At 44.8% G+C, this 22356-nt stretch overlaps 1 protein-coding gene and 1 non-coding gene across 2 annotated transcripts in view; one reads left to right on the top strand and one right to left on the bottom strand.

Moving 5' to 3' along the window:
- The window catches only part of LOC105719336 (neuroblastoma breakpoint family member 11-like), a 39585-nt gene that overhangs the window by 2710 nt on the left and 14519 nt on the right, over positions 1-22356 (bottom strand). Inside the window, exons 7-24 of the mRNA XM_064371118.1 lie at positions 21591-21696; positions 19425-19634; positions 18159-18263; positions 17383-17592; positions 16101-16205; positions 15325-15534; positions 14041-14145; positions 13265-13474; positions 11984-12088; positions 10730-10834; positions 9456-9560; positions 8175-8279; positions 6894-6998; positions 5609-5713; positions 3609-3681; positions 2934-3148; positions 1118-1169; positions 170-333 (exon numbers count right to left, since the gene is read on the bottom strand). Of these exons, the coding sequence (XP_064227188.1) occupies positions 170-333; positions 1118-1169; positions 2934-3148; positions 3609-3681; positions 5609-5713; positions 6894-6998; positions 8175-8279; positions 9456-9560; positions 10730-10834; positions 11984-12088; positions 13265-13474; positions 14041-14145; positions 15325-15534; positions 16101-16205; positions 17383-17592; positions 18159-18263; positions 19425-19634; positions 21591-21621 (2320 nt within the window). The 5' untranslated portion in view covers positions 21622-21696. The remainder of the gene's footprint in view (positions 1-169; positions 334-1117; positions 1170-2933; positions 3149-3608; positions 3682-5608; positions 5714-6893; positions 6999-8174; positions 8280-9455; positions 9561-10729; positions 10835-11983; positions 12089-13264; positions 13475-14040; positions 14146-15324; positions 15535-16100; positions 16206-17382; positions 17593-18158; positions 18264-19424; positions 19635-21590; positions 21697-22356) is intronic.
- LOC135272651 (U4 spliceosomal RNA) lies at positions 1601-1741 on the top strand. Its single transcript, XR_010340656.1, has one exon. It is a non-coding gene; the product is annotated as a U4 spliceosomal RNA (small nuclear RNA).

Raw genomic sequence — 22356 nt, forward strand, 5'->3', positions numbered from 1 at the left:
GCCCATGCTTCAGACTGGAATCCAGAGTGACTGAAATCTACACTGATGGATAGGTTCAGCCCACAGTGATGACAACTCTCAGCCTGGCCAGCGGAGCAAGGCCCAAAGACTATGGGGTCTATCTGGGACACAAATTGGAGCTTTATCAACTTCACAATGGAGTACTCACTGCCTATGTCAACAGCCAAGTCGACTTGCTGCTCCTCTAATGAGTGCAAGTTGCTCCTGTAAGACTCGCTGAAGGCCGATGTGCCAGGAGGAATTGAGAGCGTCAAATAACCTTCATCCCAGGACTCCTGGGGGGCTTCCTCCTCCACAGACTCCTGCAGATTCCTGATGAGCCAGGCAGGACAGGGATGACACAACATTAAACCAACAGAGATTAGACAACAAAGTCTCCTCCCAGCTGATCTGATGGAAGTCAGAATGGAATGGTCACAGAAGGCAAAGGCATTTTTCCTTCAACAGAAAAAAAACTATCCCTTCTAAATGCAGGGTGGAGGGTGACTACCCTGGGGGCAGAGCACAAATGAGCAGCATGTGCTCAGTGCATTTGCCACAGATGAGCCACTGCAGCCACCCAGATGCTCCCTGTCAACTATCATCACGACCTGCAGCACGAGAACTAACACGGGGCTTCAACTGCCTCGCGTAAGTTGTGTTGAATTTTACATGCGGCATTCAAGTGAACAGAGCTCTTGAGGCATTTCAGACACCCAGATCTTGTGTATTAAGGGCCTCCTTTTTCCAGGATTTTGATATAATATGTCTATGTTTTGAATCTCTTCTCTTCACAAATCCTAGCAAACATGCTCACAACAAATGGACAGAAAGCATACATGCGTCTCTCCCTGGGTTTAAACACAGTGGGGACAACAGGCAAAACCAGGAAATCCCTGTTTGCTGAGTTCACCTGATTGCAGGTTCCCATCTTGGGAGGAGTGAGAAATTAAAACCTATGCAAGTGTCACAAATCACCCACAACATTGTCAATAAGGACAATCTGTAGCTGGGTGAATGGAACAAAGAGTTCTAGTCATCACTTCCTCGTTTTCCCCGGATCTACAGTCTCCCGGTGTCACTATTAAACTAACAGCCCACAACTCCACAGCATTACCTGGGGGGCACTGGCCCTTTTTCTTCCTCTTCCTCATCATCACTTAGACTTTCTGTAAATAAATTCAGAGACACAGGTCACATTAAGCAAATCACATTTCACATATGACCAAATCAGTGTTGAGTCACAGCACAAGCACAGAAATGTTCTCGGGGCAAGAATACAAATTCTGACAGGACTATTCCAGGGTGCCCTAGATGAAGCCTGGTAAGCAGATGAGCCTGCTTTCCAGACACATAGGCCAAAATCTGCCTCTACGGGTAGACCATGATGCCATATTCTCTGCCTGAGTCTATGCAAAGTTAAACCAAATTTTTTCCTAGAAAAATTTCCAAAAATGAGTCAAACTATTTTCTGGGAGTGTTGCTGCAATACTGACTTATCTCACCGGGTACCAAGGTCACTGAATGGATAGAGGCATCTATACATGAAACTGGACTGATATGTAAATTCTAACAACATTTGCTTTAAAAAGAATCTGTGGGCTTTGCTCAGTGCCAGTATCGTAGCCAAGGAGTTTTATCTGAGATGAGATTATTGCTAATTGAAAACTTGTCCCAATACCCTGCCGTGATGACATGCAATAACGTCGGCATTGACAATTTTTGACAGTCTCTAGGGAGACTGAATAAAAAAAGACAAAACAAAAACAAACAAAAAAGAATCTGTGGGCCGGGCATGGTGGCTCACGCCTGTAATCTCAGCACTCTCAAAGGCCGAGGTGAGCACTCCACGAGGTCAGGAGATGGGGACCATCCTGGCTAACACAGTGAAAGCCTGTCTCTACCAAAAATACAAAGAAATTAGCTGGGCATGGTGGCACACGCCTGCAGTCTCAGCTACTCGGGAGGCTGAGGCAGCAGAATCATCTGAACCCAGGAGGCGGAGGTTGCAGTGAGCTGAGATTGTGCAACTGAACTCCAGCCTGAATAACAGAGGGAGACTCCAACAACAACAAAATCTGTGATTTCAAAGGACAAGGTGGGTGAACCACCTAAAGTTAGGAGTTCAAGACCAGCCTGACCAATATGGTGAAACCTCGTCTCTACTAAAAATACAGAAATTAGCTAGGTGTGGTGGGGGGCACCTATGGTCGCAGCTACTCAGGAGGCAGAGGCAGGAGAATCACTAGAGTCTGGGAAGTGGAGACTGCAGTAAGCCAAGATGGTGCCACTGCACTCCAGCCTGGGTGACAAAAGGAGACTCCATCTCAACAGCAACAACAAACGACACGTGATGCTACGAAGAAACATCAGATCAGCCATTGCATGGATGGGGTGGAGAGCCAGGGCTGAGACTTGCTTTATGGAAACATATCAGCAAGGTAAAGAGGAAATGTTTTCATCCTGGTTTCAAGGTGGCTATGCAGCTAAGCAAGCTGACTTAAAAGAGATCAAGACTGAAGCTCAGAGCAGTGAAACCTGGGGAACAATCTCTCCAAACAAATACGCGAGGCTCCCAGTTTCCTTAAAAATAAATAGAAACTCCATGGACATTGTTCAGGGACAGATGACATAATTACATGAGAGATACCGAATCAAAGCTAGGAGACCTGACAGACACCTCCTGTACACCTCCTGCACTCAGGTGACCGTGAGTTTGTCACACTGGCCTGGGGTCTGGTAACTTGATACTTGGGACTCGGAGACAAATGCATGGCATGAGCTGAGGATGAGATAAAAATTCCCTGGTATCTGTGTTTAATATCCCATGATAGGTTTTTATTCAAACCGATTCGTGTGTATACAGCCTGTCTTCAGAATTGATCTTCCTCAGCCTAGACAGAGGTACCAAAAACAAGGAATGTAGAGGTCACCTGAAAGAATGATCAGAGCATCCTCCACTACGTCATGAGATGATTCACTCTCTACAACCAGCGCAGAGTCGACGTTGTCTTCCTCAAATGGGATTTCATTGGTGTCTCCGTGAGGCTGGCTGGAGTCAGTAGGGCCACAGCTATTTGAACGAGTGATGACACATTCCTCCAGCGGATCCTCAGGGACTTTCTTGACTTCAATCTTCTGTACCTCCCTGATGAGCCAGATGGGATAGAGATGACAGAAGATTAAAGAAAGAGGGATTGGACCCCAGGGAGTCCTAGCTGGTTTCCACAGGAGGAATAAGTGAGTGGTCCCAGAAGGCAAATGGGAGGTCCCCTTTGAGAGGAAACAGGCAATCCTCCTCTCTGCAACACAGCATGGCTGCCATGGGAACCGGACAGAAAGACAGCAGCTGGTATTCACTACACTGGGCAGAAAGGAGCCGAGAAGAAAAGAGACTCAGTTATCCCTGTATAATTCAGACACGGCATTCAGCACATACAAAGAACCATAATAGCTGCCACACCCTGTGTCTAAGTTAGGTTGAACTGAACATATTGTGGCCAAGGGAATGCAGGCTTTTGGCCCATGGGAGACGCCAGAGAAGGTGTGCTTCTAGACCTTTTCCATACTTTACCACCCATTACTTGCTCCTGATTATTCAGTGTTACCTGGGGACACGTGATTCCTGTATTTTCTCAGCCTCTGCAACATGAACATCTTCATCCTCCTCTTTGTCGTTTTCTGCAAGTACAGATGTGTTCATTCAGATGTTTCCCATTTCACACTCTGCAAGGACAGTCAGCCCAATGTGCACAGGGACATGAACATCTGGGCATGGGTCCCTGTTCTACTGAAAGCTCTCATGTTTTCTCTTTAACAAAATGCCCTGGCATGGTTTCCTGATCCACCAGGCAATGCATTTCTGATCAGGAGGCTCACCATCAAAATCAGGCCAAATGTTGAAAAGACCTTCTGCTCTCCACATCACTGGAGGCTTGTGCAGCCTCTCTCTGGACTTGGGCAGCTGTCTCCGCCATCCTGACACACATCTGATTCCCAGGGACAGGCTTGGCGTCCTGTCACCATTCACATTTACAACTTATTTCTTTCTCTTAGGACAGGATAAACAAACTTGTCCCACAATCCTCTGCACATCAGGTGACTTCACAGGCCCTCCAAGTGACTTCTGCTATGTTATTCAGGGACATTCTCTCCACGGGGAGTGCTCCAGTCTGAACCACTTCCGACCACCAAATGCCCACACATCAAGTGCTTTCTCCAACACCACACAGAGAGGGGATTTATCTCACTGTGAGAAGCGGTCATAAGTGTTCACACATTTGAATGCTTCAGACACTGCAAGATGTCTGCCTTTGCAGATGAGGAGAGAGAAATTTACCTGCCTTTGCAGATGGAGACAGAGAAAGTCAGGAAGGAGAAATCAATTGTTCACTGACAGCTCCTAGGAACACTGCTGAAGACACAGCCTGGGAACCTTCATTCTTAGCCCAGAGCTCTTTCCACTCCAACAACCGCCCTCCTGTCACAGCTTCCTTCCTGTCCTTTACAACTGGACAGATGCTGCCTCTTGTTCCAAAGACCACAATCCATCACGGAAGGAGGGACATTTGCAATACTGTGACCTCCAACCCCATGGGTTTCCCATCTGTGTTCTCATTCAGAAAGTCCTAGTCATGTCATGGCCACATATGTTTAGTGGAAGAAAACACCGCTGATAAAACAGTCATTGAGGAATTATGGAGGTCTGGAGTCTCTCATAAGGCCATAAAGGAAATACACGCAAAGACCAATAAAGTTTCTCTGATGCTAGACACAGTAGAATGAAGAACTAATAGACAGTGCTTACTCTGTGGGAATAACTGTCCCGGGACAGTTACAATAAACAGGCCATCTAATTCACTGCAGCAATTGACAGAGGTAGGCATTATTATAGTATCCTATGAACAGATGACAAAACTGAGTAACAAACAAATGAAGCAACTTGGATGGAGCTCAGGAGACTGGCCCAGGGTCCCTCCTCTATGCACTGCTGCCTCCACCAAGTCGTGGGTGCCATGGTCCTTTACCAACGAGAGCCTCTGCACAGAAAGCAGGACGTCCCTCTAACCAGAGTAATCCCTGCTCTTGATGGAGCCACTTACGGATACCACCGGTTATGTAAGGAGTAAAGTCCTCTTTAAGCTCCCCACAGCGGGTATAGTGTGCTAGCATCGCATTTCCCCCAGAACAGAGCTTTCCCTACTGAGCCTCAGCAGGAACCAGAACCGAACGGAAGCTGAGCAGCCTCAGATATTTAGAACAATAGACTAGATGCTACTTGTCTGCACGATCTTAGGGGGTACAGAGAGGATTCTTATAAACATGATTTAGATTCTTGCTGAGAAAAACAGGTGCTTCTGTGCCTGGGTCAGGAATCAATAGCTGTGATTGTAACCCCAGTCCCACACCCACCTTACTGCAGATGTGGAAATGTTGCTAAATATTTTGGCGTCTCTCTTCCATTTTAACTAAATGTTAAAATACCCATTGCTATTTTTTACAAGTATGCGAAGGATGAAATTAATTTTGATCAAGAGAACGGTTAGTTTCTCGAGACAAGGCAGGACATCATTCATCACTTTCATGGTAGCCAACCTATACAACTTACTGCACGTTTTCAGCTGGTAGTTCAGGGAGTAGTCCACCTGACTCCTAAGAAGTCTATTTTTGCTGTCTCTGCATTTCTTTTCTTCATCGTTATCTTTCTGATCTTCTGTAAATAAATTCAGAAGAGCAGGTCACATGAAGCAAATCACACTTCACACAAGACCAAATCAGTGTCCACTCATAGCACAAGGAGTTAAAATACTCTCAGTGTAAGAACGTGGTATTCTGACTGGATTGTCCCAACAGGCCCTAGACTAAGTTGCCCTAGAAGTACATGAGCCTGCTTTTCAGATCCATGGGACAAAATTTCCCTCTTCTGGTATATCTTAATCATATCCTCTGACCTAAGTCCGTGCAAAAATTTAAAACGCTTTCCCGAAAAACTTCCAAAAATTGCCCTGACTACTTTCCAGAAGTATTGCTGCAATATTGATTTATCTCATCATATGTCATGGTCAATGAATGGTTAGAGAAATTTATATAGGAGACTGGACCAATGGATGAATTCTAACAACCTTTACTGAAAAAAGAATCTGTGGAGCCGGCATGGTGGCTCATGCCTGGAATCCCAGCACTTCAGGAAGGCCAGGAGGGCAGATCCCTTGACCTCAGGAGTTCAAGACTAGCCTGGCCAACATGGTGAAACCCAGCCTCTACTAAAAATACAAAAACCAGCCAAGTGTGTTGGTGTCCACCGGGGATCCCAGCTAACTAACAGGCTGAGTCACGAATACAGGGCTACTCCCTGCTGTTGACGGCGCTGCTTACAGATAACACAGATTCTATTAGGAGAAGGGTCCTCTTCAAGCTCCTCACAGTGAGTACTGTGTGCCATCACTGTGTTAACCCCAGTGTCCCCAGAACACTGCTTTGCCTACTGCTGCTCAGCAGAAACTGGAACCAAATGGAAGTTCAGTAGCCTCGGACATTTAGACGAACAGACTAGATGCTACCTGTCTGCATGATCTTAGGTGATACAGAGAGGATTCCTATAAAGATTATACAGACTCTTGCTGAGAAAAACAGGTGGTTCTGCGCCTGTGTCGGAAATCAACATCTGAGATTTTACCCTCAGTCCCATACCCGTCTTATTGCAGATGTGGAGAAGGTGCTACATATTTTGGCCTCGCTCGTCCACCTTTAACAAAATGGTAAGGTACCCACTGATATTTTCCTAGATGTATGGTAAAAACGAAATTAATTCTGATGAAGAGAGCCTCTAGTTTCTCAGAGGAAACACAGAACATCATTCAGCACTTTGGTGATGGTGAACCTATGGAACTTACTTTCCGTCTTCAGCCTGCAGCCCATGTAGCAGGCCACTTCACACTTAATAAGTTTATTTTTGCTGTCTCCGTATTTCTGTTCCTCCTCGTGACATTTCCGATCATCTGTAAACAAGTTCAGAAGAGCAGGTCACATTAAGCAAATCGCACTTCACACAAGACCAAATCAGTGTCCGCTCATAGCACAAGGACCAAAAATATTCTCCGTTTAAGAATGTGATACTCTGATGGGAATGTTCTACTGGTCCCTAGGTTAAGTCGCCCTAGAAGTAGATGAGTCTGCTTTTCAGATCCATGGGACAAAATCTCCCTCAACTGCTAGATATTAATCACTTATCCTCTCACTTAGGTCAGCGCAAACAATTAAAATTTTTTACCCAAAATCTTCAAAAATTGCCCTCACTACTTTCCAGAAGCATTTAGGCAATACTGATTTATCTCATCACATATGATGGTCAACAAATGGTTAGGGAAATTTATAGAGGAGACCGATGGATGAATTCTAACGACCTTTACATAAAAAAAAAACTGTGAAGCCAGCACAGTGAGTCATGCCTGGAATCGGAGCAATTTAGGAGGCCCAGGAAGGTAGATCACTTGACCTCAGGAGTTCAAGAACAGCCTGGCCAACATGGTGAAACCCAGCCTCTACTAAAAATACAAAAACCAGCCAAGTGTGATGGTGTCCACCGGGGATCCCAGCTAATTAACAGGCTGAGTCACAAATACAAGGCTACTCCCTGATCTTGATGGTGCCACTTACCAATACCACAGGTTGTGTAAGGAGCAGAGTCCTCTTTAAGCTCCGTACAGCGGGTACTGTGTGCCATCAACGTGTTTACCCCAGTGTCCCCAGAACACTGCTTTGTCTACAGCTGCTCAGCAGAAAGTGGCACTGAATGGAAGTTCAGCAGCCTCAGACATTTAGACCAACAGACTAGATGCTACTTGTCTGCAGGATCTTATGTGGTACAAAGAGGATTCCTGTAAACAAGATTTAGACTCTTGCTGAGAAAAACAGGTGGTTCTGCACCTGTGTCAGAAGTTAACAGCTGAGACTTTACCCTCAGTCCCACACCCGCCTTATTGCAGATGTGGAGAAGGTGCTACATATTTTGGCCTCGCTCGTCCACCTTTAACAAAATGTTAAGGTACCCATTGATATCTTCCTAGACGTATGGTAAAAATGAAATTAATTCTGATGAAGAGAGCCTCTAGTTTCTCAGAGGAAACACAGAACATCATTCAGCACTTTGGTGATGGTGAACCTATGGAACTTACTTTCCGTCTTCAGCCTGCAGCCCCGGTAGCAGGCCACTTCACACTTAATAAGTTTATTTTTGCTGTCTCCGTATTTCTGTTCCTCCTCATGACATTTCCGATCATCTGTAAACAAGTTCAGAAGAGCAGGTCACATTAAGCAAATCGCACTTCACACAAGACCAAATCAGTGTCCGCTCATAGCACAAGGACCAAAAATATTCTCCATTTAAGAATGTGATACTCTGATGGGAATGTTCTACTCGTCCCTAGGTTAAGTCGCCCTAGAAGTACGTGAGCCTGGTTTTCAGATCCATGGGACAAAATCTCCCTCATCTGCTAGATTTTAATCACTTATCCTCTCACCTAGGTCAGCGCAAACAATTAAAACTTTTTCCCCAAAATCTTCAAAAATTGCCCTCACCACTTTCCAGAAGCATTGAGGCAATACTGATTTATCTCATCACATATGATGGTCAACAAATGGTTAGGGAAATTTATAGAGGAGACCGATGGATGAATTCTAACGACCTTTACATGAAAAAGAATCTGTGGAGCCAGCACAGTGAGTCATGCCTGGAATCGGAGCAATTTAGGAGGCCCAGGAAGGTAGATCACTTGACCTCAGGAGTTCAAGACCAGCCTGGCCAACATGGTGAAACCCAGTCTCTACTAAAAATACAAAAACCAGCCAAGTGTGATGGTGTCCACCGGGGATCCCAGCTAACTACCAGGCTGAGGCACAAATACAAGGCTACTCCCTGCTCTTGATGGTGCCACTTACGGATACCACAGGTTGTGTAAGGAGCAGAGTCCTCTTTAAACTCCCCACAGTGGGTACTGTGTGCTATCACCGTGTTTACCCCAGTGTCCCCAGAACACTGCTTTGCCTACTGCTGCTCAGCAGAAAGTGGCACTGAATGGAAGTTCAGCAGCCTCAGACATTTAGACCAACAGACTAGATGCTACTTGTCTGCATGATCTTAGGTGATACAGAGAGGATTCCTGTAAAGATTATTTAGACTCTTGCTGAGAAAAACAGGTGGTTCTGCACCTGTGTCAGAAATCAACAGCTGAGACTTTACCCTCATTCCCACACCCGCCTTATTGCAGATGTGGAGAAGGTGCTACATATTTTGGCCTTGCTCGTCCACCTTTAACAAAATGTTAAGGTACCCATTGATATTTTCCTAGACGTATGGTAAAAACGAAATTAATTCTGATGAAGAGAGCCTCTAGTTTCTCAGAGGAAACACAGAACACCGTTCAGCACTTTGGTGATGGTGAACCTATGGAACTTACTTTCCGTCTTCAGCCTGCAGCCCCGGTAGCAGGCCACTTCACACTTAATAAGTTTATTTTTGCTGTCTCCGTATTTCTGTTCCTCCTCATGACGATTCCGATCTTCTGTAAACAAATTCAGAAGAGCAGGTCACATTAAGCAAATCGCACTTCACACAAGACCAAATCGGTGTCCGCTCATAGCACAAGGACCAAAAATATTCTCCGTTTAAGAATGTGATATTCTGATGGGAATGTTCTACTGGTCCCTAGGTTAAGTCGCCCTAGAAGTAGATGAGCCTGCTTTCCAGTTCCATGGGACAAAATCTCCCTCATCTGCTAGATCTTAATCACTTATCCTCTCATCTAAGTCAGCGCAAACAATTAAAACTTTTTCCCCAAAATCTTCAAAAATTGCCCTCACCACTTTCCGGAAGCATTGAGGCAATACTGATTTATCTCATCACATATGGTGGTCAACAAATGGTTAGGGAAATTTATAGAGGAGACCGATGGATGAATTCTAACGACCTTTACATAAAAAACATCTGTGGAGCCAGCACAGTGACTCACGCCTGGAATCGGAGCAATTTAGGAGGCCCAGGAAGGTAGATCACTTGACCTCAGGAGTTCAAGAACAGCCTGGCCAACATGGTGAAACCCAGCCTCTACTAAAAATACAAAAACCAGCCAAGTGTGATGGTGTCCACCGGGGATCCCAGCTAATTAACAGGCTGAGTCATGAATACAAGGCTACTCCCTGCTCTTGATGGTGCCACTTACCAATACCACAGGTTGTGTAAGGAGCAGAGTCCTCTTTAAGCTCCGTACAGCGGGTACTGTGTGCTATTACCGTGTTTACCCCAGTGTCCCCAGAACACTGCTTTGCCTACTGCTGCTCAGCAGAAAGTGGAAGGAAGTTCAGCAGCCTCAGACATTTAGACCAACAGACTAGATGCTACTTGTCTGCAGGATCTTATGTGGTACAAAGAGGATTCCTGTAAACATGATTTAGACTCTTGCTGAGAAAAACAGGTGGTTCTGCGCCTGTGTGAGAAGTCAACAGCTGAGACTTTACCCTCAGTCCCACACCCGCCTTATTGCAGATGTGGAGAAGGTGCTACATATTTTGGCCTCGCTCGTCCACCTTTAACAAAATGTTAAAGTACCCATTGATATCTTCCTAGACGTATGGTAAAAATGAAATTAATTCTGATGAAGAGAGCCTCTAGTTTCTCAGAGGAAACACAGAAGATCATTCAGCACTTTGGTGATGGTGAACCTATGGAACTTACTTTCCGTCTTCAGCCTGCAGCCCATGTAGCAGGCCACTTCACACTTAATAAGTTTATTTTTGCTGTCTCCGTATTTCTGTTCCTCCTCGTGACATTTCCGACCTTCTGTAAACAAGTTCAGAAGAGCAGGTCACATTAAGCAAATCGCACTTCACACAAGACCAAATCAGTGTCCGCTCATAGCACAAGGACCAAAAATATTCTCCGTTTAAGAACGTGATATTCTGATGGGAATGTTCTACTGGTCCCTAGGTTAAGTCGCCCTAGAAGTAGATGAGTCTGCTTTTCAGATCCATGGGACAAAATCTCCCTCATCTGGTAGATCTTAATCACTTATCCTCTCACCTAAGTCAGCGCAAACAATTAAAACATTTTCCCCAAAATCTTCAAAAATTGCCCTCACTACTTTCCAGAAGCATTGAGGCAATACTGATTTATCTCATCACAGATGGTCAACAAATGGTTAGAGAAATTTATAGAGACTGGACTGACGGATGAATTCTAATGACCTTTACAGAAAAAGGAATCTGTGGAGCCAGCACATTGAGTCACGCCTGGAATCGGAGCAATTTAGGAGGCTCAGAAGGCAGATCACTTGACCTCAGGAGTTCAAACCCAGCCTCTACTAAAAATACAAAAACTAGCCAAGTGTGTTGGTGTCCACCGGGGATCCCAGCTAACTAACAGGCTGAGTCACGAATACAAGGGTACTCCCTGCTCTTGACGGTGCTGCTTACAGATAACACAGATTCTATTAGGAGAAGGGTCCTCTTCAAGCTCCTCACAGTGGGTACTGTGTGCCATCACCGTGTTAACGCCAGTGTCCCCAGAACACTGCATTGCCTACTGGGCCTCAGCAGAAACCGGAACCGAATGGAAGTTCAGTAGCCTCAGACATTTAGACCAACAGACTAGATGCTACTTGTCTGCACGATCTTACGTGATACAGAGAGGATTCCTGTAAACATGATTTAGACTCTTGCTGAGAAAAACAGGTGGTTCTGCGCCTGTGTCAGAAATCAACAGCTGAGGTTTTACCCTCAGTCCCACACCTGCCTTATTGCAGACGTGGAAAGGTGCTACATACTTTGGCCTCTCTCATCCATTTTTAACAAAATGTTAAGGTACCCATTTATATTTTCCTAGACGTATGGGAAAAATTTAATGAATTCTGATGAAGAGAGTGTTCAGTTTCTCAGAGAGAAGACCGAATATCGTTCAGCACTTTCTTGAAAGTGAACCTACAGAACTTACCTTCCGTCTTCAGCTGGCAGCCCGGGTAGTAGGCCGCTTGACTCATAAGAAGTTTATTTTTGCTGTCTCCGTATTTCTGTTCCTCCTCATGATCTTTTTGATCTTCTGTAAACAAATTCAGATGGGCAGGTCACATTGAGCAAATCACACTTCACACAAGACTAAATCAGTGTCCAGTCACAGCACAAGAACATAAAGTATTCTCAGTGTAAGAATATGATATTCTGACTGGAATGTTCTATTGGGCCCTAGATTAAGTCGCCTCCGAAGTAGATGAGCCTGCTTTTCAGACTCACGGGATAAAATCTCTCTCATCTGGTAGATATTAGTCATGTGTCCTCTGACCTAAGTCAGTGCAAACAATGAAAACTTTGTCCCCCAAAATCTTCAAAAATTGCCCTAACTACTTTCCAGAAGGGTTGCTGCGATACTAAGTATCTCATCATATATCATGGTCAAGGAATGGTTAGAGAAATCTATATAGGAGACTGGACCAACGAATGAATTCTAACAACCTTTACTTAAGAATCTGTGGAGCCAGCATGGTTGCTCACACCTGGAATCCAAGCAACTTAGGAGGCCTAGGCACGCAGATCACCTGACCTCAGGAGTTCAAGGCCAGCCTGGCCAACATGGTGAAACCTTGCCTCTACATAAAATACAAAAATTAGACAGGTGTGGTGGTGCCCACTGGGGATCCCATCTAATTGGCAGGCTGAGGCACCAGTACCAGAGTACTCCCTGCTATTGATGGTGCCACTTACAGACACCACAGATTCTATTAGGAGTAGGGTCCCCTTTAAGCTCCTCACAGTGGATACAGCCTGCTATCACCATGTTTCCCCCAGGGTCCCCAGAACACAGCTTTGCCTCCTGGGCATTTAGCAGAAACTGGAACTGCATGTAAGTTCAGTAGCCTCAGACATTTACACCAGCAGACTAGATGCTACTTCTCTGTAGGATCTTATATGGTACAGAGAGGATTCCTGTAAACATGGATTTAGTCCCTTGCTGAGAAAAACAGGTGGTTCTGTGCCTGGGTCAGGAATCAATAGCTGTGATTGTAACCCCAGTCCCACACCCACCTTACTGCAGATATGGAAATGTTGCTAAATATTTTGGCGTCTCTCTTCCATTTTAATTAAATGTTAAAATACCCATTGCTATTTTCTACAAGTATGCGAAGGAAGAAATTAATTTTGATCAAGAGAACGGTTAGTTTCTCCAGACAAGGCAGGACATCATTCATCACTTTCATGGTAGCCAACCTATACAACTTACTGCATGTTTTCAGCTGGTAGTTCAGGGAGTAGTCCACGTGACTCATAAGAAGTCTATTTTCGCTGACTCCAATATTCAGTTTGCTATCTTCCTGTAAGGAGCAGGATATATCAATGCCTTCTGGAACGTTCACCTCTGTATTTGTTCTGGAAGGAGGCCTGCCAGATGCCACCTTGCTGATGTTTGGGGCAGAACACAGAAAGCCAGGGACTGGGGAGAAGAAACCCAGACGCATGATGGATTAGAAACTGGTGATGTCAAATTGGTTTAATCGGGACTGAGGGATGTCACTGACAGCCTTGCCTATTGATCTGAAGATGTCGTTTCCCCGCTTTTACTCTTCTCATCTCCACTCTTGATCTCCTTAAAGTCAACTTGTCTTAGCTACACAGTCACCTTGAAACCAGGAAATAAACACTTCTACCTTTATCTTGCTTTTGAGTTCTGCAGGATCTTATATGCTAGAGAGGATTCCTGTAAACATGATTTAGCCTCTTGCTGAGAAAAACAGCTGGCTCTGTGCCTGTGTCAGGAATCAATAGCTGGGATATTAACACTAGGCCCACACGCGCCTTACTGCAGGCGTGGAAAAGTTGCTAAATACTTTGGCCTCTGTCTTCCATCTTTAACAAAATGTTACATTACGCATTGCTATTCTCCTAGAAGTATGGGAAGGATGAAATTAACTTGGAAGAAGAGAATGTATCGTTTCTCATAGACAAGACAGGACAGGACACTGTTCATCACTTTCGTGACAGTGAACCTAAAGAAGTTACCTTCCGTCTTCAGCCGGCAGCCCAGGTAGTAGCCCACTTGACTCATAAGAAGTTTATTTTTCCTGTCTCTGCATTTCTGTTCTTCATCATTATCTTTCCGATCTTCTGTAAATAAATTCAGAAGAGCAGGTCACATGAAGCAAATCACACTTCACACAAGACCAAATCAGTGTCCACTCATAGCACAAGGACTTAAAATATTCTCAGTGTAAGAATGTGGTATTGTGACTGGATTGTTCCAACAGGCCCTAGACTAAGTTGCCCTAGAAGTAGATGAGCCTGCTTTTCAGATCCATGGGACAAAATTTCCCTCATCTAGTAGATCTTAATCATATCCTCTGACCTAAGTCAGTGCAAAAAATTAAAACGCTTTCCCCAAAATCGTCCAAAAATTGCCCTGACTACTTTACAGAAGTATTGCTGCAATAATGATTTATCTCATCATATGTCATGGACAATGAATGCTTAGAGAAATTTATATAGGAGACTGGACCAAGGGATGAATTCTAACAACCTTTACTGAAAAAAGAATCTGTGGAGCCAGCATGGTAGCTCATGCCTGGAATCCCAGCACTTCAGGAGGCCCAGGAGGGCAGATCCCTTGACCTCAGGAGTTCAAGACCAGCCTGGCCAACAGGGTGAAACCTCACCTCTACTGAAAATACAAAAGTTAGTCAAGTATGGTGGTGCCCACCGGGGATATCAGCTGATTGAGAGGCTGAGACACCAGTACCAGGGAACTCCCTGCTCTTGATGGTGCCACTTACAGATACCACAGGTTCTAGTAGGAGCAGGGTCCCCTTCAAGCTCCCCACAGTGGGTACTGTGTGCTATCACCGTGTTTCCCCCAGTGTCCCCAGAACACAGCTTTGCCTACTGGGCCTCAGGAGATACTGCAAATGAGTAGAAGTTCAGTAGCCTCAGACATTCAGACCAACAGACTAGATGCTACCTGTCTGCAAAATCTTATACAGTACACAGAGGATTCCTGTAAACATGATTTAGCCTTTTGCTGAGAAAAACAGGTGGTTCTGTGCCTGCGTCAGGAATCAACAGTTGGCATTGTAACCCCAGTCCCACAACCCACCTTACTGCAGATGTGGAAAAGTTGCTAAATACTTTGGCCTCTGACTTCCATCTTTAACTAAATGTTAAAATAACCATTTCAATTTTCTGCAAGTAGGGGAAGAATGAAATTAATTTTCATGAAGAAATTGGTTGGTTTCTCAAGACAACACAGGACATCATTCATCACTTTTGTGGTGGTCAACCTATACAACTTACTGTATGTCTTCAGCTGGTAGTTCAGGAAGTAGGCCACCTGGGTCATAAGAAGTCTATTTTTGCTGTCTCTGAAATTCGGTTTGTTTTCTTCCTGCTGGGAGCAGGATTTCTCAATGCCTTCCGGAACGTTCACCTCTGTGTTTTTTCTGGAAGGAGGCCTGCCAGACGCCACCTTGCTGATGTTTGTGGCAGAACACAGAAAGCCAGGGACTGGGGAGAAGAAACCCAGACACATGATGGATTAGAAACTGGTGACGTCAAATTGGTTTAATCGGGACTGAGGGATGTCACTGACAGCCTTGCCTATTGATTTGAAGACGTCGTTTCCCCGTTTTTACTCTTCTCATCTCCACTCTTGATCTCCTTAAAGTCAACTTGTCTTAGCTACACCGTCACCTTGAAACCAGGAAATAAACACTTCTACCTTTATCTTGCTTTTGAGTTCTGCAGGATCTTATATGCTAGAGAGGATTCCTGTAAACATGATTTAGCCTCTTGCTGAGAAAAACAGCTGGCTCTGTGCCTGTGTCAGGAATCAATAGCTGGGATATTAACACTAGGCCCACACGCGCCTTACTGCAGGCGTGGAAAAGTTGCTAAATACTTTGGCCTCTGTCTTCCATCTTTAACAAAATGTTACATTACGCATTGCTATTTTCCTAGAAGTATGGGAAGGATGAAATTAACTTGGAAGAAGAGAATGTATCGTTTCTCATAGGTAAGACAGGACAGGACATTGTTCATCACTTTCGTGACAGTGAACCTAAAGAAGTTACCTTCCGTCTTCAGCCGGCAGCCCAGGTAGTAGCCCACTTGACTCATAAGAAGTTTATTTTTCCTGTCTCTGCATTTCTGTTCTTCATCGTTATCTTTCCGATCTCCTGCAGACAAATTCAGAAGAGCAGGTCACATGAAGCAAATCACACTTCACACAAGACCAAATCAGTGTCCACTCATAGCACAAGGACTTAAAATATTGTCAGTGTAAGAATGTGGTATTGTGACAGGAATATTCTAACGGGCCCTGGAGTAGTTGCCCTAGAAGTAGATGAGCCTGCTTTTCAGATCCATGGGACAAAATCTCCCTCATATGCTAGATCTTAATCATGTATCCTCTGACCTAAGTCAATGCAAAAAATTAAAACTTTTTCCCCAAAATCTTCAAAAATTGCCCTAAATACTTTCCAGAAGTGTCGCTGCAATACTGATTTATCCAATCGTATATCATTGTCAATGAATTCTGAGAGAAATTTATATAGGAGACTGGTCCGACGGATGAATTCTAACAACCTTTACTGAAAAAAGAATCTGTGGAGCAGGCGTGGTGGTTCACGCCTGGAATCCGAGCACTTTAGGAGGCCCGAGAGGGCAGATCACTTGACCTCAGGAGTTCAAGACCAGCCTGGCCAACATGGTGAAACCTCGCCTCTACTAAATATACAAAAATTAGCCAGGTGTGGTGGTGCCCACCGGGGATGCCAGCTAATGAGGAGTTGAGGCACCAGTACCAGGGTACTCCCTGCTCTTGATGGTGCCACTTACAGATACCACAGGTTCTAGTAGGAGCAGGGTCCCCTTCAAGCTCCCCACAGTGGGTACTGTGTGCTATCACCGTGTTTCCCCCAGTGTCCCCAGAACACAGCTTTGCCTACTGGGCCTCAGGAGATACTGCAAATGAGTAGAAGTTCAGTAGCCTCAGACATTCAGACCAACAGACTAGATGCTACCTGTCTGCAAAATCTTATACAGTACACAGAGGATTCCGGTAAACATGATTTAGCCTTTTGCTGAGAAAAACAGGTGGTTCTGTGCCTGAGTCAGGAATCAACAGTTGGCATTGTAACCCCAGTCCCACACCCACCTTACTGCAGACGTGGAAATGTTGCTAAATACTTGGGCCTCTGACTTCCATCTTTAACTAAATGTTAAAATAACCATTTCTATTTTCTGCAAGTAGGGGAAGAATGAAATTAATTTTCATGAAGAAATTGGTTGGTTTCTCAAGACAACACAGGACATCATTCATCACTTTTGTGGTGGTCAACCTATACAACTTACTGTATGTCTTCAGCTGGTAGTTCAGGAAGTAGGCCACCTGGGTCATAAGAAGTCTATTTTTGCTGTCTCTGAAATTCGGTTTGTTTTCTTCCTGCTGGGAGCAGGATTTCTCAATGCCTTCCGGAACGTTCACCTCTGTGTTTTTTCTGGAAGGAGGCCTGCCAGACGCCACCTTGCTGATGTTTGTGGCAGAACACAGAAAGCCAGGGACTGGGGAGAAGAAACCCAGACACATGATGGATTAGAAACTGGTGACGTCAAATTGGTTTAATCGGGACTGAGGGATGTCACTGACAGCCTTGCCTATTGATTTGAAGACGTCGTTTCCCCGTTTTTACTCTTCTCATCTCCACTCTTGATCTCCTTAAAGTCAACTTGTCTTAGCTACACCGTCACCTTGAAACCAGGAAATAAACACTTCTACCTTTATCTTGCTTTTGAGTTCTGCAGGATCTTATATGCTAGAGAGGATTCCTGTAAACATGATTTAGCCTCTTACTGAGAAAAACAGCTGGCTCTGTGCCTGTGTCAGGAATCAATAGCTGGGATATTAACACTAGGCCCGCACGCGCCTTACTGCAGGCGTGGAAAAGTTGCTAAATACTTTGGCCGCTGTCTTCCATCTTTAACAAAATTTTACATTACCCACTGATATTTTCCTAGAAGTATGGGAAGGATGAAATTAACTTGGAAGAAGAGAATGTATCGTTTCTCATAGACAAGACAGGACTGGACATTGTTCATCACTTTCGTGACCGTGAACCTAATGAACTTACCTTCCGTCTTCAGCCGGCAGCCCAGGTAGTAGCCCACTTGACTCATAAGAAGTTTATTTTTCCTGTCTCTGCATTTCTGTTCTTCATCATTATCTTTCCGATCTCCTGTAAACAAATTCAGAAGAGCAGGTCACATTAAGCAAATCATACTTCACACAAGACCAAATCAGTGTCCACTCATAGCACAAGGACTTAAAATCTTCTCAATGTAAGAATGTGGTATTGTGATGAGAATGTTCTAATGGGCCATAGACTAAGTTGCCCTAGAAGTAGATGAGCCTGCTTTTCAGATCCATGGGACAAAATCTCCCTCATCTGCTAGATCTTAATCACGTATCCTCTGACCTAAGTCAATGCAAAACATTAAAACTTTTTCCCCAAAATCTTCAAAAATTGCCCTAAATACTTTCCAGAAGTGTTGCTGCAATACTGATTTATCCAATCGTATATCATTGTCAATGAATTCTGAGAGAAATTTATATAGGAGACTGGACCAACGGAGGAATTCTAATAACCTTTACTGAAAAAGGAATCTGTTCACGCCTGGAATCCGAGCACTTTAGGAGGCCCGAGAGGGCAGATCACTTGACCTCAGGAGTTCAAGACCAGCCTGGCCAACAGGGTGAAACCTCGCCTCTGCTAAATATACAAAAATTAGCCTGGTGTGGTGGTGCCCACCGGGGATGCCAGCTAATGAGGAGTTGAGGCACCAGTACCAGGGTACTCCCTGCTCTTGATGGTGCCACTTACAGATACCACAGGTTCTAGTAGGAGCAGGGTCCCCTTCAAGCTCCCCATAGTGGGTACTGTGTGCTATCACCGTGTTTCCCCCAGTGTCCGCAGAACACAGCTTTGCCGACTGGGCCCCAGCATAAACCGGAACCAAACGGAAGTTTAGTAGCCTCAGACATTTAGACCAACAGACTAAATGCTACTTGTCTGTAGGATCTTATACGGTACAGAGAGGATTCCTGTAAACACGATTTAGCCTTTTGCTGAAAAAAACAGATGGTTCTGTGCCTGTGTCAGAAATCAATACCTGGGATTTCAACCCTAGTCCCACACCCACCTTACTGCAGACGTGGAAAAGTTGCTAAATACTTTCACCACTGTCTTCCATCTTCAACTAAATGTTAAAATAACCATTGCTATTTTCTACAAGTATGGGAAGGATGAAACTAATTTTGATGAAGAGAAAGGTTAGTTTCTCGAGACAAGACAGGACACCATTCATCACTTTCCTGGTGGTAAACCTAAACAACTTACTGTATGTCTTCAGCTGGTAGTTCAGGAAGTAGGCCACCTGGGTCATAAGAAGTCTATTTTTGCTGTCTCTGATATTCGGTTTGGTCTCTTCCTGATGGGAGTAGGAATTTTCGAGGGTGTCTGGAAAGTTCGCCTCTGTGGTGTTCCCAGAACATGTCCTGCTGGATGGCACCATGCTGATATTTGGGGCACCACAGGTAGAGCCAGGGACTGGGGAGAAGAAACCCAAACACATGATGGGTTAAAAACCGGAAATCAAATAGGTTTAATCAGGACTAGGGGATGTCAGTAACTCAAATTCTTAACTTACTGTTGAGAAAAACTTGATCCCTCCTCACAGCACTTTAGGGTCCTTAACCGCAAAAACCAGGTTCGCAATGCTTGAGCTGAGAGCTGAAGGCGCTGCCTGTAGCTCAGACTCTCACAAGAGTGTGGGAGCTAGTGGCCAGTGTCCCAGGTAATGGTCTGCTGTTGCAATAACTGAATTAGAACCTGGGCGTGTCATGGAATCTTACGAGCCCTTCATCCCAACTGCCCAGGCTTTGCTAAAACACAGGCCTCCTGGTCTCACCTGAAGTCAACCGATGGGGGCCGTTCCTCTATCAGTCACTTTCAGTATTTGTGTACCCTTGTGACAATGCCAGTCCCATCTCATTCCCAATATAATGTAAGCATGTGCCTCATTTTTCATCTCTTGTGTGTATAAAATCATCAAGGCAGAAACAGTTTCCCAACATGTGATATTTTCTTAATGCTAGTCATGAAGTCAGTCACCCCACCTTCTCATATGTTAAAACAGAATTGAAGGCTTTTCCACAAGTTTAAGATATCAACCTATTACACTGCCATGATATCCTGAGTCTTCTGCAGTTTTTTCTGTATCCACTAGACAGTGAATGAGTAATTCATCCTTAAAAAATGTTTTCTTTCCTGGCACAATATTCTTCTTGCTGCATCCCATGGTTACGCTGATTTATTTTTTCTTACTGGCAGATACCACTATGCTGATGTTTGTGGCAGAAGAGGCTTTTCATTACACTTAAGACCAGTGTGACGTCCCTAGGTCCAAAGCTTCCTCTATGTGAGATGGTTTGTTTTTTAATGTGACTGAACATTACATCTCATTGTTGTCACTTATGGATGTCATTCTAATCCCAGAAGAGCTCTTTTCAAGGTATCAAGTCATCAAAATCATTTCTATAGAGATCTCCTGAAAGCATGTGTGACCATCTATCTTGGGAAGTCCTGTAAACCTGATATGATTTTGTTGTTTTCGTTTTTTCCATATGTTGAAAATAACAGGGCCATGAGCGGTCCTTATGGAATACTGTTTGATAGATATTTTTCTGAGTTGGTCTAACACCGTTGATGTGTGGTTGCATCCCCCTAACCAAACACAGCAAGATCAAGGTGATGGTCAGGGGTGGTTTGTGGTCCTCCGCGTTGCTGTGCAATAGAAGGTGAATTTGAGATGAGAGGAACGAGGAGGGAAGAGTGATCCCCTGAACCACCTCCTCACTTTCTCAGCTTTCATCGCCACCTAGGTTTTGTGAGCCTGGGACTTGGGAGACTGTTCTGTAGCCCAGGTCTCCTATGTTTGGCTGCAGGCTTGCCTGAGGTGAGGGTGCAATGGGAGCGAAACTCCGTCTCAAAAAAAAAAAAAGAAAATTAAGTACTCAATAAATGTTTCTGAGAAACTTCCCTCAACTGAAGCTGCAGAAGAATAGTATAAGTATCACTGCTTCGTATACAATCATGGGACACTTACTCTGGCACCTGACCTAGGGCAGAGCTGTTTGATGTAAGAATGGACATCTCCACCCTTCTCCAAGCACGGTTATTCCCTCTTACACACACTGACCTCAAGAGTATCCACTGCTACAGCAGCCCTGAGGTCGAGGCTCCTGGGTCTGGCACGGGGGCTGACAGTGGTATCCTCCCCCTCTTGGAGTTGAAGCTGCCCCTCACCATAAACCAGCTCTGATCTACCCTATGGCTCTCTCTGGCCAGAGGCAGAGACTCCTGTGGAGTAAGTTTCTCTCTCAGTCCACACTGCTCAGCTCATGCTGTTCCTTGAGAATTTAAATGATCATAGGCATTGCCCATTTCCCCTGAGGCTTCTGTCCCAGTTTGTCCTTATTCTCTCCTTTTTTGGTTTTCATTTACCAATGGCTTGTCCTTTGTGGATTATTCTCATCCCTTAAACCTGCTGACTTTTCTCCGCCTGTTCCCTCAGCTCTCGGATTCCAGCGTGTAGACTCAGCTCAGGCTCCTGCAGGAAACACAGAGTCAGGTCTCAGCTGAAGGTCCCAGGCAGCATTGAAAACCATCTCAATTCCTCAGAGACTCAGAGAAAACAGAGCAGGAACGGACCTCAGAGAGGTACAATAAGCCCCTACCTTCCCGATGAGGAACCTGAAGCCTACAAAGACTGACTCTCCCAGGCTCCCTCCCTCACCACTTGGTGGCAGCAGATCCCACACACAAGCCTTGGACTCAGCCTCCCTGTGCAGAGCAGGTAACTCACCCTCCAGAAGCTCACTGCTGCCGTTCAGAAACTTTAGATGAAAAATAGCCATTTCCTCTGTGAAAACAAAAATAGTAAAAGCCCCTTTCCTTGGACAAACCCTTTATCACAGTTCTATAGTCCTGGCATTTATACTTGGTCAGCTGTCATTCACTAGCTGCTAGATTGGGGCAGGGAGCACATAGGATCAAATAGCGTTTCACACAACCCTGCTTTCCTGGCCGGGGCTCTCAGTTCCTCTACTCTTCTTCAAAAACTTTCTTCTGCTGTAACTGCTGGAGAGTCCAGGCCCTCGCGTGGGTCATTTCTCCATGAAGATCCCTGTTATTTTCTTCCTCTCTTGGAGATAGAGAGGGCAGAGATTGGTTCTGGGACTCCATAGTCTTAGGTTTTCTCCTAAACCAG

Source organism: Aotus nancymaae, unplaced genomic scaffold, assembly GCF_030222135.1.
Source record: "Aotus nancymaae isolate 86718 unplaced genomic scaffold, 86718_ANA_hifiasm-v0.15.2.pri h1tg000121l, whole genome shotgun sequence".
NCBI lineage: Eukaryota > Metazoa > Chordata > Mammalia > Primates > Aotidae > Aotus > Aotus nancymaae.